The following is a 16446-nucleotide window of genomic DNA, read 5'->3' on the forward strand; positions in this document are numbered from 1 at the left end:
GAAGTTGGATGTCAATTTAAAATTTTTCCTCCCAATGGAGAGCCAACTGTTAACATCATTTATAGATGAAATAATATGAAATGCTATTTAAATCATATTCTTTATTAAATTCACAGACACACACACACATATACACACATATCTAGATTTGAGTCTGAATTCACTGTTCTTTTTCCATTGTTTTATTTGGCCAACTCTACTATGACAGTTAATTACTATAGTTTTATAATTTGTTTTGATTTTTGGTTGGTGTGGTGGCCTTAAAGTGCACCACTCTGATCTCCTTAAAGAGAACCTACTCTGGGGAACATAAGTTATCTGACAGCAAGCTGCCTTTTGGGCTCCACCATTATGTTTGTGCCACAAATACCTCCAGCTGCTCCCAGCCAGTGACTCAGCACAGCAGGGGTATAAAACTTGTCCTTTCTTGTCCAAAGCAGAACTCCTCTAATGGCAACTTTGGCTTGGGGAACTTAACAGCCAGGATGAGACTTTCTTGGAAATACACTAGTCTGAAGCTCCACCCAGTATTTCCTTCCCTTCCTCCTTTTACAGAGGTCAGACTTGCACTATGGTCTGCAGGCTCTTCCTGTCAATTCCTGAGCCCACGTATTTTATCCATCACAGACATTTCCCCCAATTAATATCTTGCAGATCCCTTCTTGGCATCTGCTTCTCTGAGGACCAGAACTGACATAGGTGATACAGGGAGTGATGTCAGAAATCAGACAGTAAGATGGGGTTTGGGGAATGGTTTACTCAGTCCCTGGCACAAGGTGGCCATTTGACTACTGATTTCACAGGTAGTGACCTAGGAAAACATCCTAGAAGGGGTGAATGCTGTTGCCTATTCAACTGTTCAGGATTTGAAAGATATGGGAGAAACAATGCTTATGAGGAGAGGAGAGGTGGCCAATTAAGTTGTACTACTCCCTTGCTGAGGGCTAATGAATTGAGGGCACTTAATGCACAGTTAAAAACTACATTTGGGAGCCAGGGGGGGCTCTTTGGTCTTCATAAAGAGGCCCTTATTCCCTACAGTGGAAAAACAGATATGGGATTTGACAGTTACAGAGCTCTAAAGATATTTGAATGCTCAGCCTAGGGAGGCTTGCTATGCAGCTAGGGCCCTGGTTGGGAAAGCCTGAAGCTTTGAAACATGGGATGGATGCCCGTATTTTGGCTCTGTAGATATCCCTGGATCCTCAGGGGCTGCAGAAGTGGCTTATAACTCCTAGTAAGAGATAACACTTCCCCCTTGCAGAAAGACCTCCTCCATAGTTGCTCCCATTTCTTGGAGCTGAGAGGCTATGGTAACTAGGGTTAAATCTGGTTGCAGTATTTAACTGCATTTGACAGCTGATTTCACAGGTAGTGACCTGGGGACTGCTTTGCCTGATAAGGAAGGAGATTACACACCGAAGGGACTGAAATAATATGCTAGCATGTACTAGCAGGAGCTGGAGGAGTACGCTTGGGACTGGATTTTTAGGGTGCTTGATCAAGGGGGCTGGAGGTTAAGACTGAATAATCAAGACGTCATTGACTTTGGGACTGAAGATTTAACCCTGGTCAGGACCACAGGGGATGGGGCAAACTCACTGCTGGTGTAGCTCCGTGAAGCCTGGAAAAAGAGAAGTGGAAATGAGCTCATTCCACGGCAACGTTTGACCGCTATTTATTTTGGCAAACATATGTGGCCACTGCTTGCTTATTAGTTCTAACTGTTCTATAACAATTTAAAGTGTTTTTTAGATGATCATCTGCAAATGTTTCTGTTCTTCTCCACCTCTGTTTAATCTCATCACATTGATTAGGACCTTAGAACACTGATGAGAATAATAGTGGTGATTCTTGTTTTGTTCCTGACTTTAATGGCAACATCTGCAGTGTTGTATACATGTTCTTAATTTCTGATAGATACCATTTTCCAAGTTAAGGATGTTTCCTAATATTCTAAATTCTCTAGGAAGTGTACATCGAATTCTATAAATTGACTCTTTCGCATCTGGTTATTATACGGTTTTTATCTATAATTCATTATAGAGATTATATGCTTACCCATTCTTGCATTCTTGTAGAACTACTTTGTCCTAATAGCTATTGCCAATATTAAGATAATTTATCTGTTTTCATAAATGATAATGGCCTACATATTTTTATACTTAAAAAAATATCATCTCTTCTAACTTATGAGTCCTTGGCAATTGCATTAAATTTTATAGTCAATATCAAAACTATAACCAACTACGCAGTTTGAGTTTTCATGAGACATTGGGTATTCTTCAGTGTTTCCCAACACACGCAGGATAAAGTTCGGAGTCCTAAGTCTAATATTCGAAACCCCTCTACAGTCTGACCTCTATTTACTGTCTTCTTTATCCACTGGTAAAACTGTTCCACTCCACAGGCAGCCTTTCCCTTTATAATCATCCTTTAAAGCCCAGCTCAAATATCACCTCTCCATAATGAAGTCCTATTCAAATTCCACTTCTTAGAAACTTTCCCTTTTTCTTCCAGTTAGAATTAACCTATTCTTTTCCTTTTTATGACTTTTTTAAAACCTTTACTAGACTGCTCATCAGTCTGCCTTTCATAAGTTATTGACTCTATATTAAGAGTATATATAAGTCTCAGAAGGAAACAATTCCATCATTTAGTACTGTGCTCATAGTAGGTAGTTTTAATTACCTTTAAATTAATTTTGTAAATTTCAGACTAATTTTGAAACTTGTTGCAGTGATTTGAGATATGCTTGAGATGGTAAAACTGGAGTTGTTTTAATTATCTCTGCAAAAGTCACTTATGCCCCAACTGCTTTCTAGGATATTAAGGTGAATATCCAACCAATATGTTGGTTGGTGACTTCATACTCATATTTAATAAGTCAGACATCTTTCTCTTCAAAACTATTTTGCCCCCTCAGGTTTACTATTCATGTCACAGATCCTACTATCTTCACAATGCTCAGGCTGAAATCCTCAGTCCTAACTGCTGCTTTTTCTTCCAACTACATCCCCTTCTGAGTTAATCTAAGTCTATCCATTTTCTTTTTACATTTGTTTTGCAGTATCTTGGTATTGGCTCAGTCCATTTTTTCTGAATATTCTCCCTTCCCAAGGAGTGAGCCCTTGAGAATTCTCTGACTAGTTGCTTGCACCAAGTTTAGGGTTACCAGATTTAGCAAACAAAAATACAGGATACCCAGTTAAATTTGAATTTCAAATAAACAAGGAATATTTTTTTAAAATATAAGTATATCCCAAATATTGCATGGGCTATAGGACACTGAACATTTGTTTACCTGAAATTCCAGTTTCACTTAGCATTCTGTTGTTTTATCTGGCAATCCTAATCAGGTTTGACACCTTTCTCAAGCTGAGCCTATCGTTTTCTCCTCCAGAAGTTGAACTCAGAGACAAGTAACTTCCTGTGGGATAGCCATCTTTTGTCCCATGATATGAAAATACGTTTGCATAGAAGAAAAAAGCTGTTATATGGAAAGCAGCACAAATGAGAGGCCATGAGACTCTATAGGTAGGGAGAACTGTCTTAGTTCCTGATAACTTGACAGTCCTGGTTCAAGTCCGCCACAGGGAGTGTGACTTGCCTTCTGTGAAATAAATTCATGGCCCTGTGATAAAAATCCCCCGTTGCTTTAGCTTAACTTAGATTGGTTTCTGTCCCTCGATACCAAGACACATTCTCTTTTCCATTTATGCTGCCTACCACCCTAGTCTCTGATGAGCCTGGAATTTTGTAAAAGCTTTTTAAACTTTTACACGACTTTGGTATCTTCTGTCTTCTTACAAGTAACCAGGTATATTCTTGCCAGATTAAATGCTTTAAAAATATCACCTTGCACTGGCTATCTCTTGTTTTATATTCTTTAATAAAATTTGCCTTCTAATTCTGGTGAAGAACAGGCACAAGATTAAGGAGTAAAAGATTGTGAAATTGGTTTATAGAAGGGAAAGGCTGCTATATATTCCAGACATACAATACCAATAAAGTTGTTAGTCCCTTTATCTGGAATTTTCTTTTCCAAATAGCTGCACATCTTCTTCCACTTCATTCAGGTCTCTGCTCAAATGTCACCTACTCAGAGATGCTATTCTGGATCATTTCATCTAATATAGTACCTTTTTTTTTTTTTTAAATCACTCTATCCCCTAACCCATTTGTTTTTCTTTAAAGAACCTACCACTATCTGAGATGTTGTATACTTATTGTTTCCATCCACTAGAATGTGAGCATTGGAACTTTATCTGTTTTGTTTACTGATGCATCTGCTGTACACATTATAGTACCTGGCACATAGTTAAGTGTTGAATAAATGAATGCCATGCTTGGCTGAACTGAAGTGAGAAAGATACTGATGTTAGATCTAGAAATTCAAGATATTCTATAAGAGAAGAAAAAATGTATTAAAGAACTGTAATTTATGGGCAAGGAGACATCAATAACAAAGGTTATAAACGAAAAAGTCTTTAAGTACCTATATTGCACTAACTACCAAAATGGGAACTCAATTTGATTTGAGTCATTATAATTTAGAGATCTTAGCATATGATAGCCCTCATAGAAAACCTTTTTTGGAAAGCAGGGAAAACTACCAAGATGTGAATGTGAAAAATAAGTCCAGACATAAAGTGTACGCTCTTGATTTAAGTGGAAATGAGACCCTTTTCGTGGTTTGTAGTTAGTGACCTGTATTTTCACTTTGTGGCACTACTGGTCTCTAGAGTTTAAGAACTAGCTTTATTTTTCCATATTATTAGCAGCTGGGAGTCTTTTTGAAAAATAAAATCTAAAACTCAAGAAAAACATAAATTACAATTTTGAAATTCTACCAGTAAGGGTTATGTCTTAAACAGAAGACAAAGTGAGAATAAAATTTTTTTTGTCACTATTATAAAATAGAACAATGAAATGTACAAAGCATATAATTTAAATTTAATCTTTCATTTTCAGTTGATCTTCAATAGTTCAGAAAGTATATCAACATTGCCTGTCATGCTATTTTACATACTATACATATACATAATCAATGTTTACTGACTTAAATACCCACATTTAAAAAATCTTTGGTCAGCTACATTTTTAGTATTTTCTGAACTAGTTAGCCCTGAGTCAAGAATTTACAAATATTTTATCAGATTTATAAAAGGAGGAAGATTCTAAATTATGACTTCCACGAACCATTTACTTTTTTTGTGGAATTATAATGTGATATATTAAAAAATGGGAATGAATATCATCTTACAGCTATTACTAATAATTATATCAATAGCCTCTAAACACGGCTGTTTCAAACATTTACTTATTAACTGAAAATCATGATTCCTCCATCCCTTCCACCAAGAACATCCATACATTAGCAACATACACACACAAAATGACCTAGTTCTATATGATGAGTAAATTATTTTTCTGTATTTTCTAAATTTGAAAAATGTATTACCTCATTCTCAACAGGATCCCATTTATAATATTTACTCCACTATGTTTATGGTTTTGTGACCAATTTGAAAGGTGGTATATCATTAAAATTAGATCAAATTAGCTCCCTCAGCTCCTTACTATATCTGGTAACTGTACTAAAGAAATAGGCACTGGTTTTGAATATGGTAAGTTTCAGTTTGTGAAACAGCTGTGGGTAAGTAAAGCTATTATGCAGAGGTAAACCATAAGATGGCTAAGAGTAAACTGTCACTACTGTATAGGAAGAAGAAAAATATGTAGGAAGAAATCCATCATGCAGCAAATGTGACCCATTATTTCTAAATTTTTCAGATATTTCAAAAGTACAAGATTTAAAGGGTAGTCTTTTCTAAGACGTATAAATGACTTACTTTTAGTAATAAATATGTATTGATTTATAATGTAAGTAAGAGTAATATAGGTAATTCGGAATTAAAAAATGGAACACGTAAAGTGAGCATTTTAATATAAATCATTAGAATACATTTCTATTATATATAAATCTACACATTAGAAGATACTACTGAAATTTTGCTATACAGAGTATCACTCTAGAATTCTTAAAAAAAAAAAAAAAGTCACCGGGAAGAATTAAATGATGACTGTGGAATAGATTCTCCCATTACAATACTGCTTCTGTCACTTAAAGTTTTGACAACAGTTGTAGCTGGAGACTGGAGCACTTTCCGAGAAAGCCTCATCCTTCCATCAGCTGGATCACGTCCAAAGTATTTCACCTGTGTTAAAAAAAACAAATATACTTTAAAAGTTACAGCACATTGACTGATGCCCAAATTATTGGGTTGGCCAAAAAGTTCGTTCAGGGTTTTCCCTGAAATGTTAATTTAAACTTACATGGTCCAAATAAAGCAATGCTTAATATTTTCACTTGTTCACTGAAATCATGGCTCAGTGCTAACTGGAGGTATATGCTAATAAATATAATTTGGTTAAGTAGTGATTATAAAAAAAGAAGAGACAGGGGATTTAGTTGCCCAATTATAATCTTCTGTTAGACTTATCTGTGCCTTATTCTCTCCAGACCAGGTGCCTATACTGGAAGAACAGTGAAAGCCATGGTCTGTGAACCTAGATAAGGGCTTCCTGAGCCTAAGTATGCTACAAACTATATAAGATTATGCTTAGGTCACTCACTGTTAACACTCAAAGGACCATCTATCACACTGGAGGTTATTTGGCTTGAACACAGACATTGAAAGTCAGGGGGAAATGTGGTTGTCTTTTTACATCAGAAGGGACTTAAAAACTATCTTATACAGAGAGATTATGTTTTAGTTCTTATCTTTCTCTAGAGGCTACTTGAACAATGGGACTACAGATTGGGAATAAACCAGAAGTCTTAGTTACTCAGGTCATGGGTATCAGGAACAACTAGAACAGAATGTGGTGCAGCCAAAAAAAAACCAGACTGTCAACCACTTCTTTCATCTACTCATACAGGACTATTAAAAAGGTAAAAAAAAAGGTCGATTTTGTTATCAGAATTCTAGAACTGACATCATGGCTTTCATCAAACTAAAGAACTTTTAGCCTCAAGCAGTATAGAAGCAATTAAAGTCTCAACTCCTCAAATACCTTGTACCTAATACTCTGCATAGCCATCCCTGACTGGCTCATGTATTTTTAAAAGCTCTAAAGGGGACTACTGTCCTAACACAACCCGTAAGCTCCTTGAAGGAAACTGTATCTAAATTAGAATTGTATCTAAATCCCTAATGAGTCTGTTTTAAGCAACCCTAAAGTTAAAAAAGAAGCACAGCATATAAATAATATAAATCACAGATGTTGATTTGATTCTTTCAGCTTATTTGATGAAACAAATAATTGAAACTTCAAGTATAATTTACAACTTTAAGGCTAAAAGGTTGAATACAAGTACCTGAATTTCTTGGCCAACTTCTAAACCTAAAGCAGTGGGATGTTTAATCTGAAAGAGAACGTGTTAATCTATTAGTGGTCATGCATAATTACCTACTATCCATGGTAGTACACATTTTTTTCCAAGTGGAAAACAGCTTTATTGGTTTTTCTGATTATAAAATCTGTTAATTATAAAGATTTAAAATAATACAGAAGTATTCAGATGATAGTAAAAATCATCCAAAACCCCTCTGCTTGTAGATAACTAATGGTAACACTCCAATGAGTATCCCTTCAAATAGCTATTTAGTGTGTGTCTTGCATTTATAAAAATGGACCTTACTGAGCTTGTTGTTTTATAGTATATAGATTTTTATTCAATAATATGTTGAGATCTTTTCATATTAATAAATGAAGCATTATAATTGAATATTCAAATTAAATTATTTGTTTAACCAATCCCCTAAAGATGGTCATTTAATTTATTTTAAATTCCAGTGTTGCAAATGTTAATAATCAGTGAATCTAGGTGAAAGGTATATGGGTGTTCGGTCTATTATTTTTTCAACTTTTCTGTAGGTTTAAAAAGTTTCAAAATACAAAGTTGAGGGAAAATAAACTGCAGTGTTGCAGTGATTATATATTCATATAGTCTATCCTCTCAGAACAAAGTATGAGAGGAACTTTGTGGTGGAACTTCTAGGTCCAAAGGTAATTGTATATTTACCAAACACTCTCCAAAAAGTTTGCCCCACTTTACATTCCTATCAGCAGTGTATGACAGTGTCCATTTTTTCTCTACACTCTTATTTATGCACATTGGGAATTTTCAACTATCTGAAAAGTTGAAAAATGGTAACTTGGCTTTATTTGCGTTTTAAAAAATTGCTGTTGATACTGAATATCTTGGTTAGCTTAAAAAAAAACAACAACAAACAGTTTTTCCATGTTCTTTGTTCATTTTCCTATTGATATTCATCTTTCTTACTGACCTACACAAGCCCTTTGTATATGAAGTCTCTGTCATATAAGCAGTTTTTCCCCTAAGTTGCTGCTTGTCTTTCAAACTTACTGTAGTTTTGCCATAATTTAAAAATATCATGGGGTCAAATTTTATCACTTTACTTACATTTTTGGCTTTGATATCATGCTGAGAAAGATTTTCCCAGTCCCAAGATTATTAAATATGCATATTTTCTTCTAGTGTCCTTCCTCAACCCTCACCCCTCCCGATGACCAGATTTTCTTCTTCTGCCCTCACTGCCTTAAAAAGAAAAGTTTTCTTTTTTATATTTAGCTCCTTGATCCAAATGGGATTTTGGTATAAAAAGAGGAAAGATCCTGTTTTATGATAACTAGCTGTACCAATATGATTTATTGAATAATCTTTGTTTCTTCACTGACTAAAAATGTAACTTCTAGTATGTATTATACTCTTATGTATATAACTGGGTTTATTTCTGGTCTCTATTTTCTGTTGTTTATTTCTGGGCCAGTAATACTGTTTTATCCTGTATTACTTTATAATATTTGGTAAAACAGACCTATTCTTTCTCTGCCCCCATAGTATTCTTGAATGGTTTCATATTGGTTTCATAATGGTCTTCCAAATGTATAGACTACAACAAAGACTAAGAACATCCTAAGAATTATCTTTCCATGATTGACTGGTCAGGAAAATTGGGAAAACAGGGCTGTAACTAGATATTTTTACTAACTGCTGTGTGTTAACTCTAGAGGCTATTGTACCTTAAAACACTCGAGAATGTTTTTATTCCATCATGGAAAGAGAAATATTATCTGGTAAACAGTGTAAAACAGCAGTATCTCTGTCTTTTTGGTTTTGTTTTTGTATTTAGGCTAGTAGTGGACAAGATGTACAATCCTCATCAACCTAGGTAATTTCACTATGGTTATTTTAAGGCAGTTTTTAAAATAATCAACTATGCCTTTCTTGTTTTTACCTTTCGTTGATCAAGTTGTGTGTTATGAAGTAGTACTGCAGTCATATTTGGATATAGTTTAACCATTACTCCAGTGTCTCTATGAAAAGGAAATAAGCCTGGTTAGAGCAATAAGTAACTCTATTATCTACTGATAATTAAACTGTGATTATGTTTTCATAGGAGAACAAAGTAAAAAAACACATAAAAACCCCTCTCCAGTACATGTTTTTGTAACTATAAAAAGTATCTAAGAGGGATACTTATTTTTCCAATTGAAAATACACTTTATATTTAAATACTTATAGATCAAAGGACAGAGAAAAGATAAAGGAAAAAATATGCTGGTTAAAGCTTTTGGAATATATATTCTTTTATATTTCTCTTCATAATATTTTCCAAAAAGTTTTGAAATGACACTAAATATTTTAAAATAAGTGTAGAATTATCATCAACCTATTAAGGAGTGATTTAAGGAAGGGGGTTACATAAAATGGCATACTTATTTCATTAAAAAATTTATCTTCCTTTTTTTCTTTAATCTACTAAAATAAACCATCTCATTTCTTAGTTTTCACCTGTGATATTAAACAAATTATCCCATTGCCTTTTATAATTCATTTCAAATAGTTCTGAACATGCATGCTACATCTGATAATTTTTTTTTCTTAAAAAGGGAATTTTCTGACTCAGAAAATGCAATCTTTTTAGCTGCTGAAAAAATGATTTGAGGTTGAAACTGGCATTTAAAAAAAGTGCACTACTTAGGCCTTAAGTAGTACTATCTTTAAAACAGACAAACAAGAAACTACCAAAAAAAAAAAAAAAAAAGAAAAAGGAAATATTGCTAAGTCTATTTGGGGCTTGTTTACTGTTTATTGGGAAGATTAAAATGGTGGGAAATTTGGTTAAAGAAAATTCAGTTAGAAGAATATATTAGTATAATTATAATCACAGAACCATGTTAGTGAAAATCTACAAACTGGTGCAGAAAATAAATTTTATGTTAAAAATAAATAATGATTATATGGTAATTGACATATAATCTAAACATCTTACAATTTCAAAGTAAATAATGCAAATGTGAAGTTAACATGAGCTTGTAATATAAATCTTATAAAAACCAGCACAGCATTTTAGTTGATATTACCTGATTTCAGTTATTGTGGCGGTATATACTGCTCCAAATTCTAATTGCTGCTCTTGCTGTAAGTGCAAAATAAGCTGTAAGATTCATAAAGAGAACAGCAACAAAAAGTAGAAAAAAACTGACTATTAAAAGATCTATTCTTACATCATCTTTGCAGATTTCGGTAATGAAGTCTCTTGCTTCGTGCATGGCACTGGGTGTTGGTGCAAATATAGAAAATGTTTCTTCGTCCACCTGACTAATAGTTACTCCTTTAAAAAAAATAATTTTATATATTAAAGTTAACTTGCTCATTCCATTGGAGAATAGTCATAAAAGTAGATGTGAGAGCAGGGGAATGACCTGGAAGTAGCTGGGCAGGGTTGTGCTATGCTTAATCACTGCTTTAGAAATGAAGGGATTCATTTACCAACAAATACACACTGCACACCTACTATGTATCCAACACTGTGCTAGGCCCTGGGGATACAACAGTGAGCCAATGTCCCTACTTTCTGGGAGCCCACAATCTGGTGGGAGAAAGCATATAAGTTCTTATTTTGGAGAGTTTGGTTTTGCACTCTTAATTATGAGAAGAAACTATACTAGAACTCTTTCCTCACCTTTTCTTCTTTCTCCCTCTTACTCTTTAGAGTGGTGAACAGATGGATGAGGGACAAAATCATGTCCGTTTCTCAATCTTGAGAACTGCCCAAGGTGACTCTACTTCTCGCTCTCCTTCAGTAACCTCAAATCTGGTAAGTACTATGTAACCCAAAGATTGATTCCAGAAAAAAACAAATTGTAAAGCATACTACTTCTACACATACCCTTTAAATAAGAGTCTAAATAAATAAGACTAAGTGAAAAATAGCAGAACTCATAATAAGAAAAATTAAAGCAAAACTCCTCTAAAGTGAAAAAGTAATTTTTCTAAATGTTTGATTTTAAAATGTTGAAGAAAAACTGATGAATTCTGTCAGTCTTCTTGAATATAAAGATGATCGTTTGCTAATTTATTATGAGGCATACATAGAAAACTTACAGTAAAGACATGTCAGCGTTACATCCTTTTTTCATCTCATTGAGATGTCAATGTTATATCTGTCTCTCATTTCTCAAACATATTTTTTGAGAAACACAATAGAGGTGAAATGGCAAACTTACCTGACCTAGCATTAAATAAAAAATCCCAAACGTCATACAACTCTTACCTGTTTCAGCTTGAAGTTTTTTTAAATGATATCCACCTGGTCCAATAAATTTTGCTCGTTTTGATAATGGAACCTGAACAGTTTCTGAAATGTAGTACAGACAAAAATATAAATTATTTAAATATATATATATATACACACATACACACACACACATATATATTTATGAACCTAAAACATGTACTGGTCACTCAAGACTTGGTCTAGACACATGTAAAAATATTTCAGCATGAAATATAGAAAAACAATTTGCTATGTGACTAAAAACAATTCTAACATCTAAGAATATCCCCTCAAATTTAAAGTATTTTAACTATAAAAGCATTTGACTTTTTTGTTTTGTGTATGGATTTAAAAAAAATTTTAAATACCAATGTACTTTCACATGTTTACCTTATCATGAAATCAGTAATTTTAATGTATTACCTACAACAGGTCCATTTTCTTTTCTAGATGCTCGAGGTTTTGAAATAGTTTTGTTCATAATCTGTAATATCTCCTTCTTTGCCACTTGAAGAGATAAAAACATAATAAAATTATAACTGTATAAAATAAATGTGATCAGATATAGCAGTATTAGTTTTATGAAGTAGGATCCAAACTCTTTAGCTTAATAATCAAAGTTCTTTACATCCCAATTACCTTAACAATTCTACTTGTATTCCCTTCTCCAGTCCTATCTCGGGGAGTCCTTTTGTAAAAACTGAATTTTCACTGGTTTTCCACATTCATGATTAGTCATGTACCCAGTAACTTAATACTTCTTGATCTAGGTTGTTACATTAAATTTCATTTTCTAAAGCAGTATTTTATAATAAGCCTATTTTTAATAATAAGCCTAACGGGAATTATAGTTCCCATTAACACAAAGACAATGAAAAAAGGAGAATCAGGCACACTGGCTTGGCTTACCTGAGGCTTGCTGAATGGCCTCCATTACAATTTTTATTGGTATTCCAGGTAATTTAATGTCAGCCTAATATGGAAAAGCCGAAAATTTATGTAAATATTGATTTATGACCTTATTTAAATATTTTAAAGTGAAACAAAATGGGTTTTAAAATACCTGTAATGCAGTTATTCCCTTAGTAGTGCCGGCTATCTTGAAATCCATGTCACCATGGTAATCTTCAATCCCCTTAAAGAATTTAACAAATTATGATATAATTTTAAACAAAAGTGAAATTCACCCATAGTCACTGTAGAGGAATTTTTAAAAATAGCTTTATAAGTAAACCATGTCCTTTAGGATTATACACAAAAAAATACCTATATATTAACTACTGCTTTCAATTTGTGGCTTTTTAAGTTATAAATATTTCATTAGAAAATCACTTTATTTTCAGATCATGTTCCCCCCCATAAATGCATAAGGATTAATTTATGATCATCCTAAAGTGAGCCATTATGGATACTTATACTGTAATATTTATTTTTAACTCACATTCTATAAAATCCAAGGCAAATATGCAGAAGAGGAAAGTAAGAACAAGGACTTCTATTTCTCCAGCACTAGCATTCTTCTAAGCACACTATGCTTGTAAAGTGTGTATAATCTTCACCATTAAATATCTGAAAATGTGAATATACTTGCCAGAATATCTGTCAGCAAACGATAATCTTCTATTTCACCCTTGTCAGGATTGTTTTTGGTGACCAATCCTATTGCCACACCTGCGACAGCAGATGAAATTGGAACTCCTATAATTGAGAAAGAGAACTTGTGTGCAGTGTGTACATCCGCCTAACATAGGTTATTCATCTTATTTTGACATTGGATGGTGTTCTAAATTGACAGTTACCAAAACTAAGTTAGAGTACAGGTCTTAATAAATCATATGACTATCTCCTTTCCTCTTTAACATATAATAAAAGCTCCTTAACATAATTCTAATTTTGTTCTCAACAAAAACCTCTCTAATAATAGCAAACTTAACTCTTAAAGTAATCCATTTCTTTGCCCTTTGCTTTTGGTGCCTTATTTTTTTTTTTTTGAAAAGTAATCATGTATTTGTTAAATCGTTCCAGCCTGAGCCCTTTAGTCCACCTTCCCGTGACAGACACTATTAGATTTTTTGTATATCCTCCCAGAAAATTATACTGAGGGAGTAAAAATGTGAGTGTAATCTTTTCTTTATTTTACCTTATTCTTTTGAATGGCTGCAGAGTACTCCCTGTATGTGTTTATAAGCTATACAATAGAAGTGGGGTTACTGAGTCAAAGGGTGTGTGAATTTACATTTGTTATAGTGTCAAACTGTCTTCCACAGTGTGTAGCATTTTATACTTTTACCAGCAGTATATGAGGGTACCTGCTATTCTATATTCTTGTTAATTTTTGTCAAATCTTTTGACCTTTGCCATCTGAATGATAAAGATGGCAGCTTATTGTTTTTAACTTGATTTCTGTTTGAGTGAAGTTGAACTTTTTTTCATGTTTTTAAACCATTTATTTCTTTTTCTGTGAACTGCCTATTCATGGCCTTCAACCATTTTTTTACGTGGTTGTTAGTCTTTTGCTTATTGATTTGTAAGAGCTCTTTTAATATGGACAGATCTTTGTTAAATATATAGAATATTATGGTAAATAAAATATAAATATGAAATGTAATATAAAATATTATTTTCTAGTTTGTTGACTTTATTGTAATTTTTTTTTTTCTGTAGAGGATTTTATATGCAATCATGGTTCCTGGATTTTGCTTAGAAAGTTTGTTTTTTTTTCTGGCTGTGCCCCGTGGCTTGTGGGATCTTAGCTTCCTGACCAGGGATTGAACCCCAGGCCACTGTAGTGAAAGCACTGAGTCCTAACCACTGGACTTCGGGGGAATTCCCTAGAAAGGTTTTCTCTGTTTAAGATTTTCATAAAATCTTCCTTTTTTAATTAAAAAAAAAAAGTTTAAAGTTTTGATCACTTGGAACTTATTTGGTATAAAGGAGTGTGACAGAGACCTCATTTCATATTCTCTAAGCAATCTCACATATGCCCAGTTTTAACTGTCACCTACAACGTTGATGACTTACAAATCTATCCCTCCTGCCTAGTTCTCTTTGCTAAACCCTGGATCTGTATAGCCCATCTGCCTATTGGACATCTCCAGCTAAATGTCCCCAACACATCTTAAATATATATATACAATTATATTCAAAATTTAATCACCCCCAATAAATCCCTTCTCTCCTGCATTCCCTGTCTTGTTTGAAAGCAATAAGACACTCATACTAGAATCAACACGTCTTTCCTCATTTCCTATACACTATCAAGTCACAAAGATCTGATTAGTTTATCCTCTAAATTAAAAAAAAAAATTGTCCTGGATTCTGAAATATCCATTTCGACTCTTTTATTCCAAGTTCACATTATTTCTTGCCCTGGCAGCAGTTTCCCTGTCCAGTTTTTTAGATTTTAGTAACCCCACCCGCACCCCAGCTCCTGTTCTCTCCCACCACATCCCCTAGGGCTCTCATGTAAGCTAGGAAAAACTACCCCCAAAAGAAAAAAAGCAGATTCGCATCATGCCACTCTTCTCCATAAAATCCTTCAAATTCCCTATTACCTGCTTCCAGGAATTTTTTATTTAAGTTCTGTGGTCAAAAAAGTTTGGGAAATAGTACATATCCTGCTCCTAGAGATTCAATATTCACATTAACATATTTAAGTTTATTTAAACCATATTAAACACACTTGCTTAACCCTGTGCAAACCTACTTTAGAACTCATTTTTTTTCCACAGTATACAATAATCAACATCCTGTTGTACTCTATTTTATGGAATACTGAGTTGGGAGATACTAGCTTTAAAAGTTCAAACTCCTTAATGTAATAATGATCTTTGAAATCTGGTCCCAGTTTATTACATCATCACTTCTTTCAAATACATTTCAGGAACACACTATACTGTTTCATAACTTTGCGTATGTTGTTCCTTTCACATGAAATACGGGCCCTGCTGATAATATGCCTGGTCAACAACCACTCAACCTTTAAACCCAGATGAAATGTCGCTGTCTCTATGAAGCCAATTATGTTCAACCTAGTTCTTCATCCATATTGTACATATTTGTATTATCTCTTTGATATGTTAGTATCTTTATCTTTGTTTTTGTTCCTGAAAATTTTTTAAAAACTGGGTACCATTTGTATCCCTGGAGCATAGACAGTGTCTGATGTAGGACATGGCAAGCACTCGTGTTTGAATCAAATACCATTTGTTGGCTCTTCTCACAGAATTTGACATTTATTCTTGTCAAATTTTTTTTCTATTTGGCTCCATATTTTTTCATCTTGTCAACATTTTTTTTTAGAGATTAAAAACTGTCATTTAACATATCAGTCACATACTCCTTTTTATCAGTATCCTTTTTATTGGAAGGCCAGTGTCCTTAGTCAAGTCAATAACAAAAAACATTGAAGGGGACAGGGTTTAGGATGGAGCAGCTTCAAGTATTCTACTTGAGACCCCTCTCCAACCTACCCATCAGATTATCCAGTCCTGGCTGCTCATCCTTCAACCAGTTATAAATGGTATACTTATTACCCGTTCGCAATTTCTGCATCATTTACTGCCAAGGTCATTAACTGCCAAGGTGAACTCTAGACACACTGCACAAGCAGCACCCTCCCTCTCTACTCTAAACCTAGTAATATTTTCAAAAACAGAAAATGAGTTTACTATGGCATGACTTATTTTAAATGAGTCTCTTCTGGTTCTTTTCTTAAAATACTTATACACTGTTCTTTTACCATTTAAGAGTCTTACCAAGGGTCACTGTCAAGTTCACTGGGTTATACTTT

The 16446-nt window shown here is 33.8% G+C and overlaps 1 protein-coding gene and 1 long non-coding RNA gene across 4 annotated transcripts in view; one reads left to right on the plus strand and one right to left on the minus strand.

Annotated features, from left to right (window-relative positions):
• Nucleotides 1-16446, plus strand: part of LOC113633532 (uncharacterized) — a 193435-nt gene that overhangs the window by 5019 nt on the left and 171970 nt on the right. The window contains exon 2 of the long non-coding RNA XR_003438224.1: nucleotides 11091-11195. This is a non-coding gene — a long non-coding RNA (uncharacterized LOC113633532). The remainder of the gene's footprint in view (nucleotides 1-11090; nucleotides 11196-16446) is intronic.
• Nucleotides 4948-16446, minus strand: part of PNPT1 (polyribonucleotide nucleotidyltransferase 1) — a 40847-nt gene continuing 29348 nt past the window's right edge. For all 3 annotated transcript variants that reach the window (XM_027131706.1, XM_027131707.1, XM_027131705.1), the window contains 10 exons: nucleotides 13246-13352; nucleotides 12718-12789; nucleotides 12564-12627; nucleotides 12078-12161; nucleotides 11652-11735; nucleotides 10603-10709; nucleotides 10459-10514; nucleotides 9330-9408; nucleotides 7385-7432; nucleotides 4948-6221 (listed from right to left, as the gene is read on the minus strand). In XM_027131706.1, coding sequence (XP_026987507.1) covers nucleotides 6063-6221; nucleotides 7385-7432; nucleotides 9330-9408; nucleotides 10459-10514; nucleotides 10603-10709; nucleotides 11652-11735; nucleotides 12078-12161; nucleotides 12564-12627; nucleotides 12718-12789; nucleotides 13246-13352 — 860 coding nt within the window. In that variant the 3' untranslated portion in view covers nucleotides 4948-6062. The remainder of the gene's footprint in view (nucleotides 6222-7384; nucleotides 7433-9329; nucleotides 9409-10458; nucleotides 10515-10602; nucleotides 10710-11651; nucleotides 11736-12077; nucleotides 12162-12563; nucleotides 12628-12717; nucleotides 12790-13245; nucleotides 13353-16446) is intronic.

This window comes from Aethalodelphis obliquidens, unplaced genomic scaffold, assembly GCF_003676395.1.
Source record: "Aethalodelphis obliquidens isolate GAN/ISIS:26980383/991018 unplaced genomic scaffold, ASM367639v1 scaffold40, whole genome shotgun sequence".
NCBI classification, from domain to species: Eukaryota; Metazoa; Chordata; class Mammalia; order Artiodactyla; family Delphinidae; genus Aethalodelphis; species Aethalodelphis obliquidens.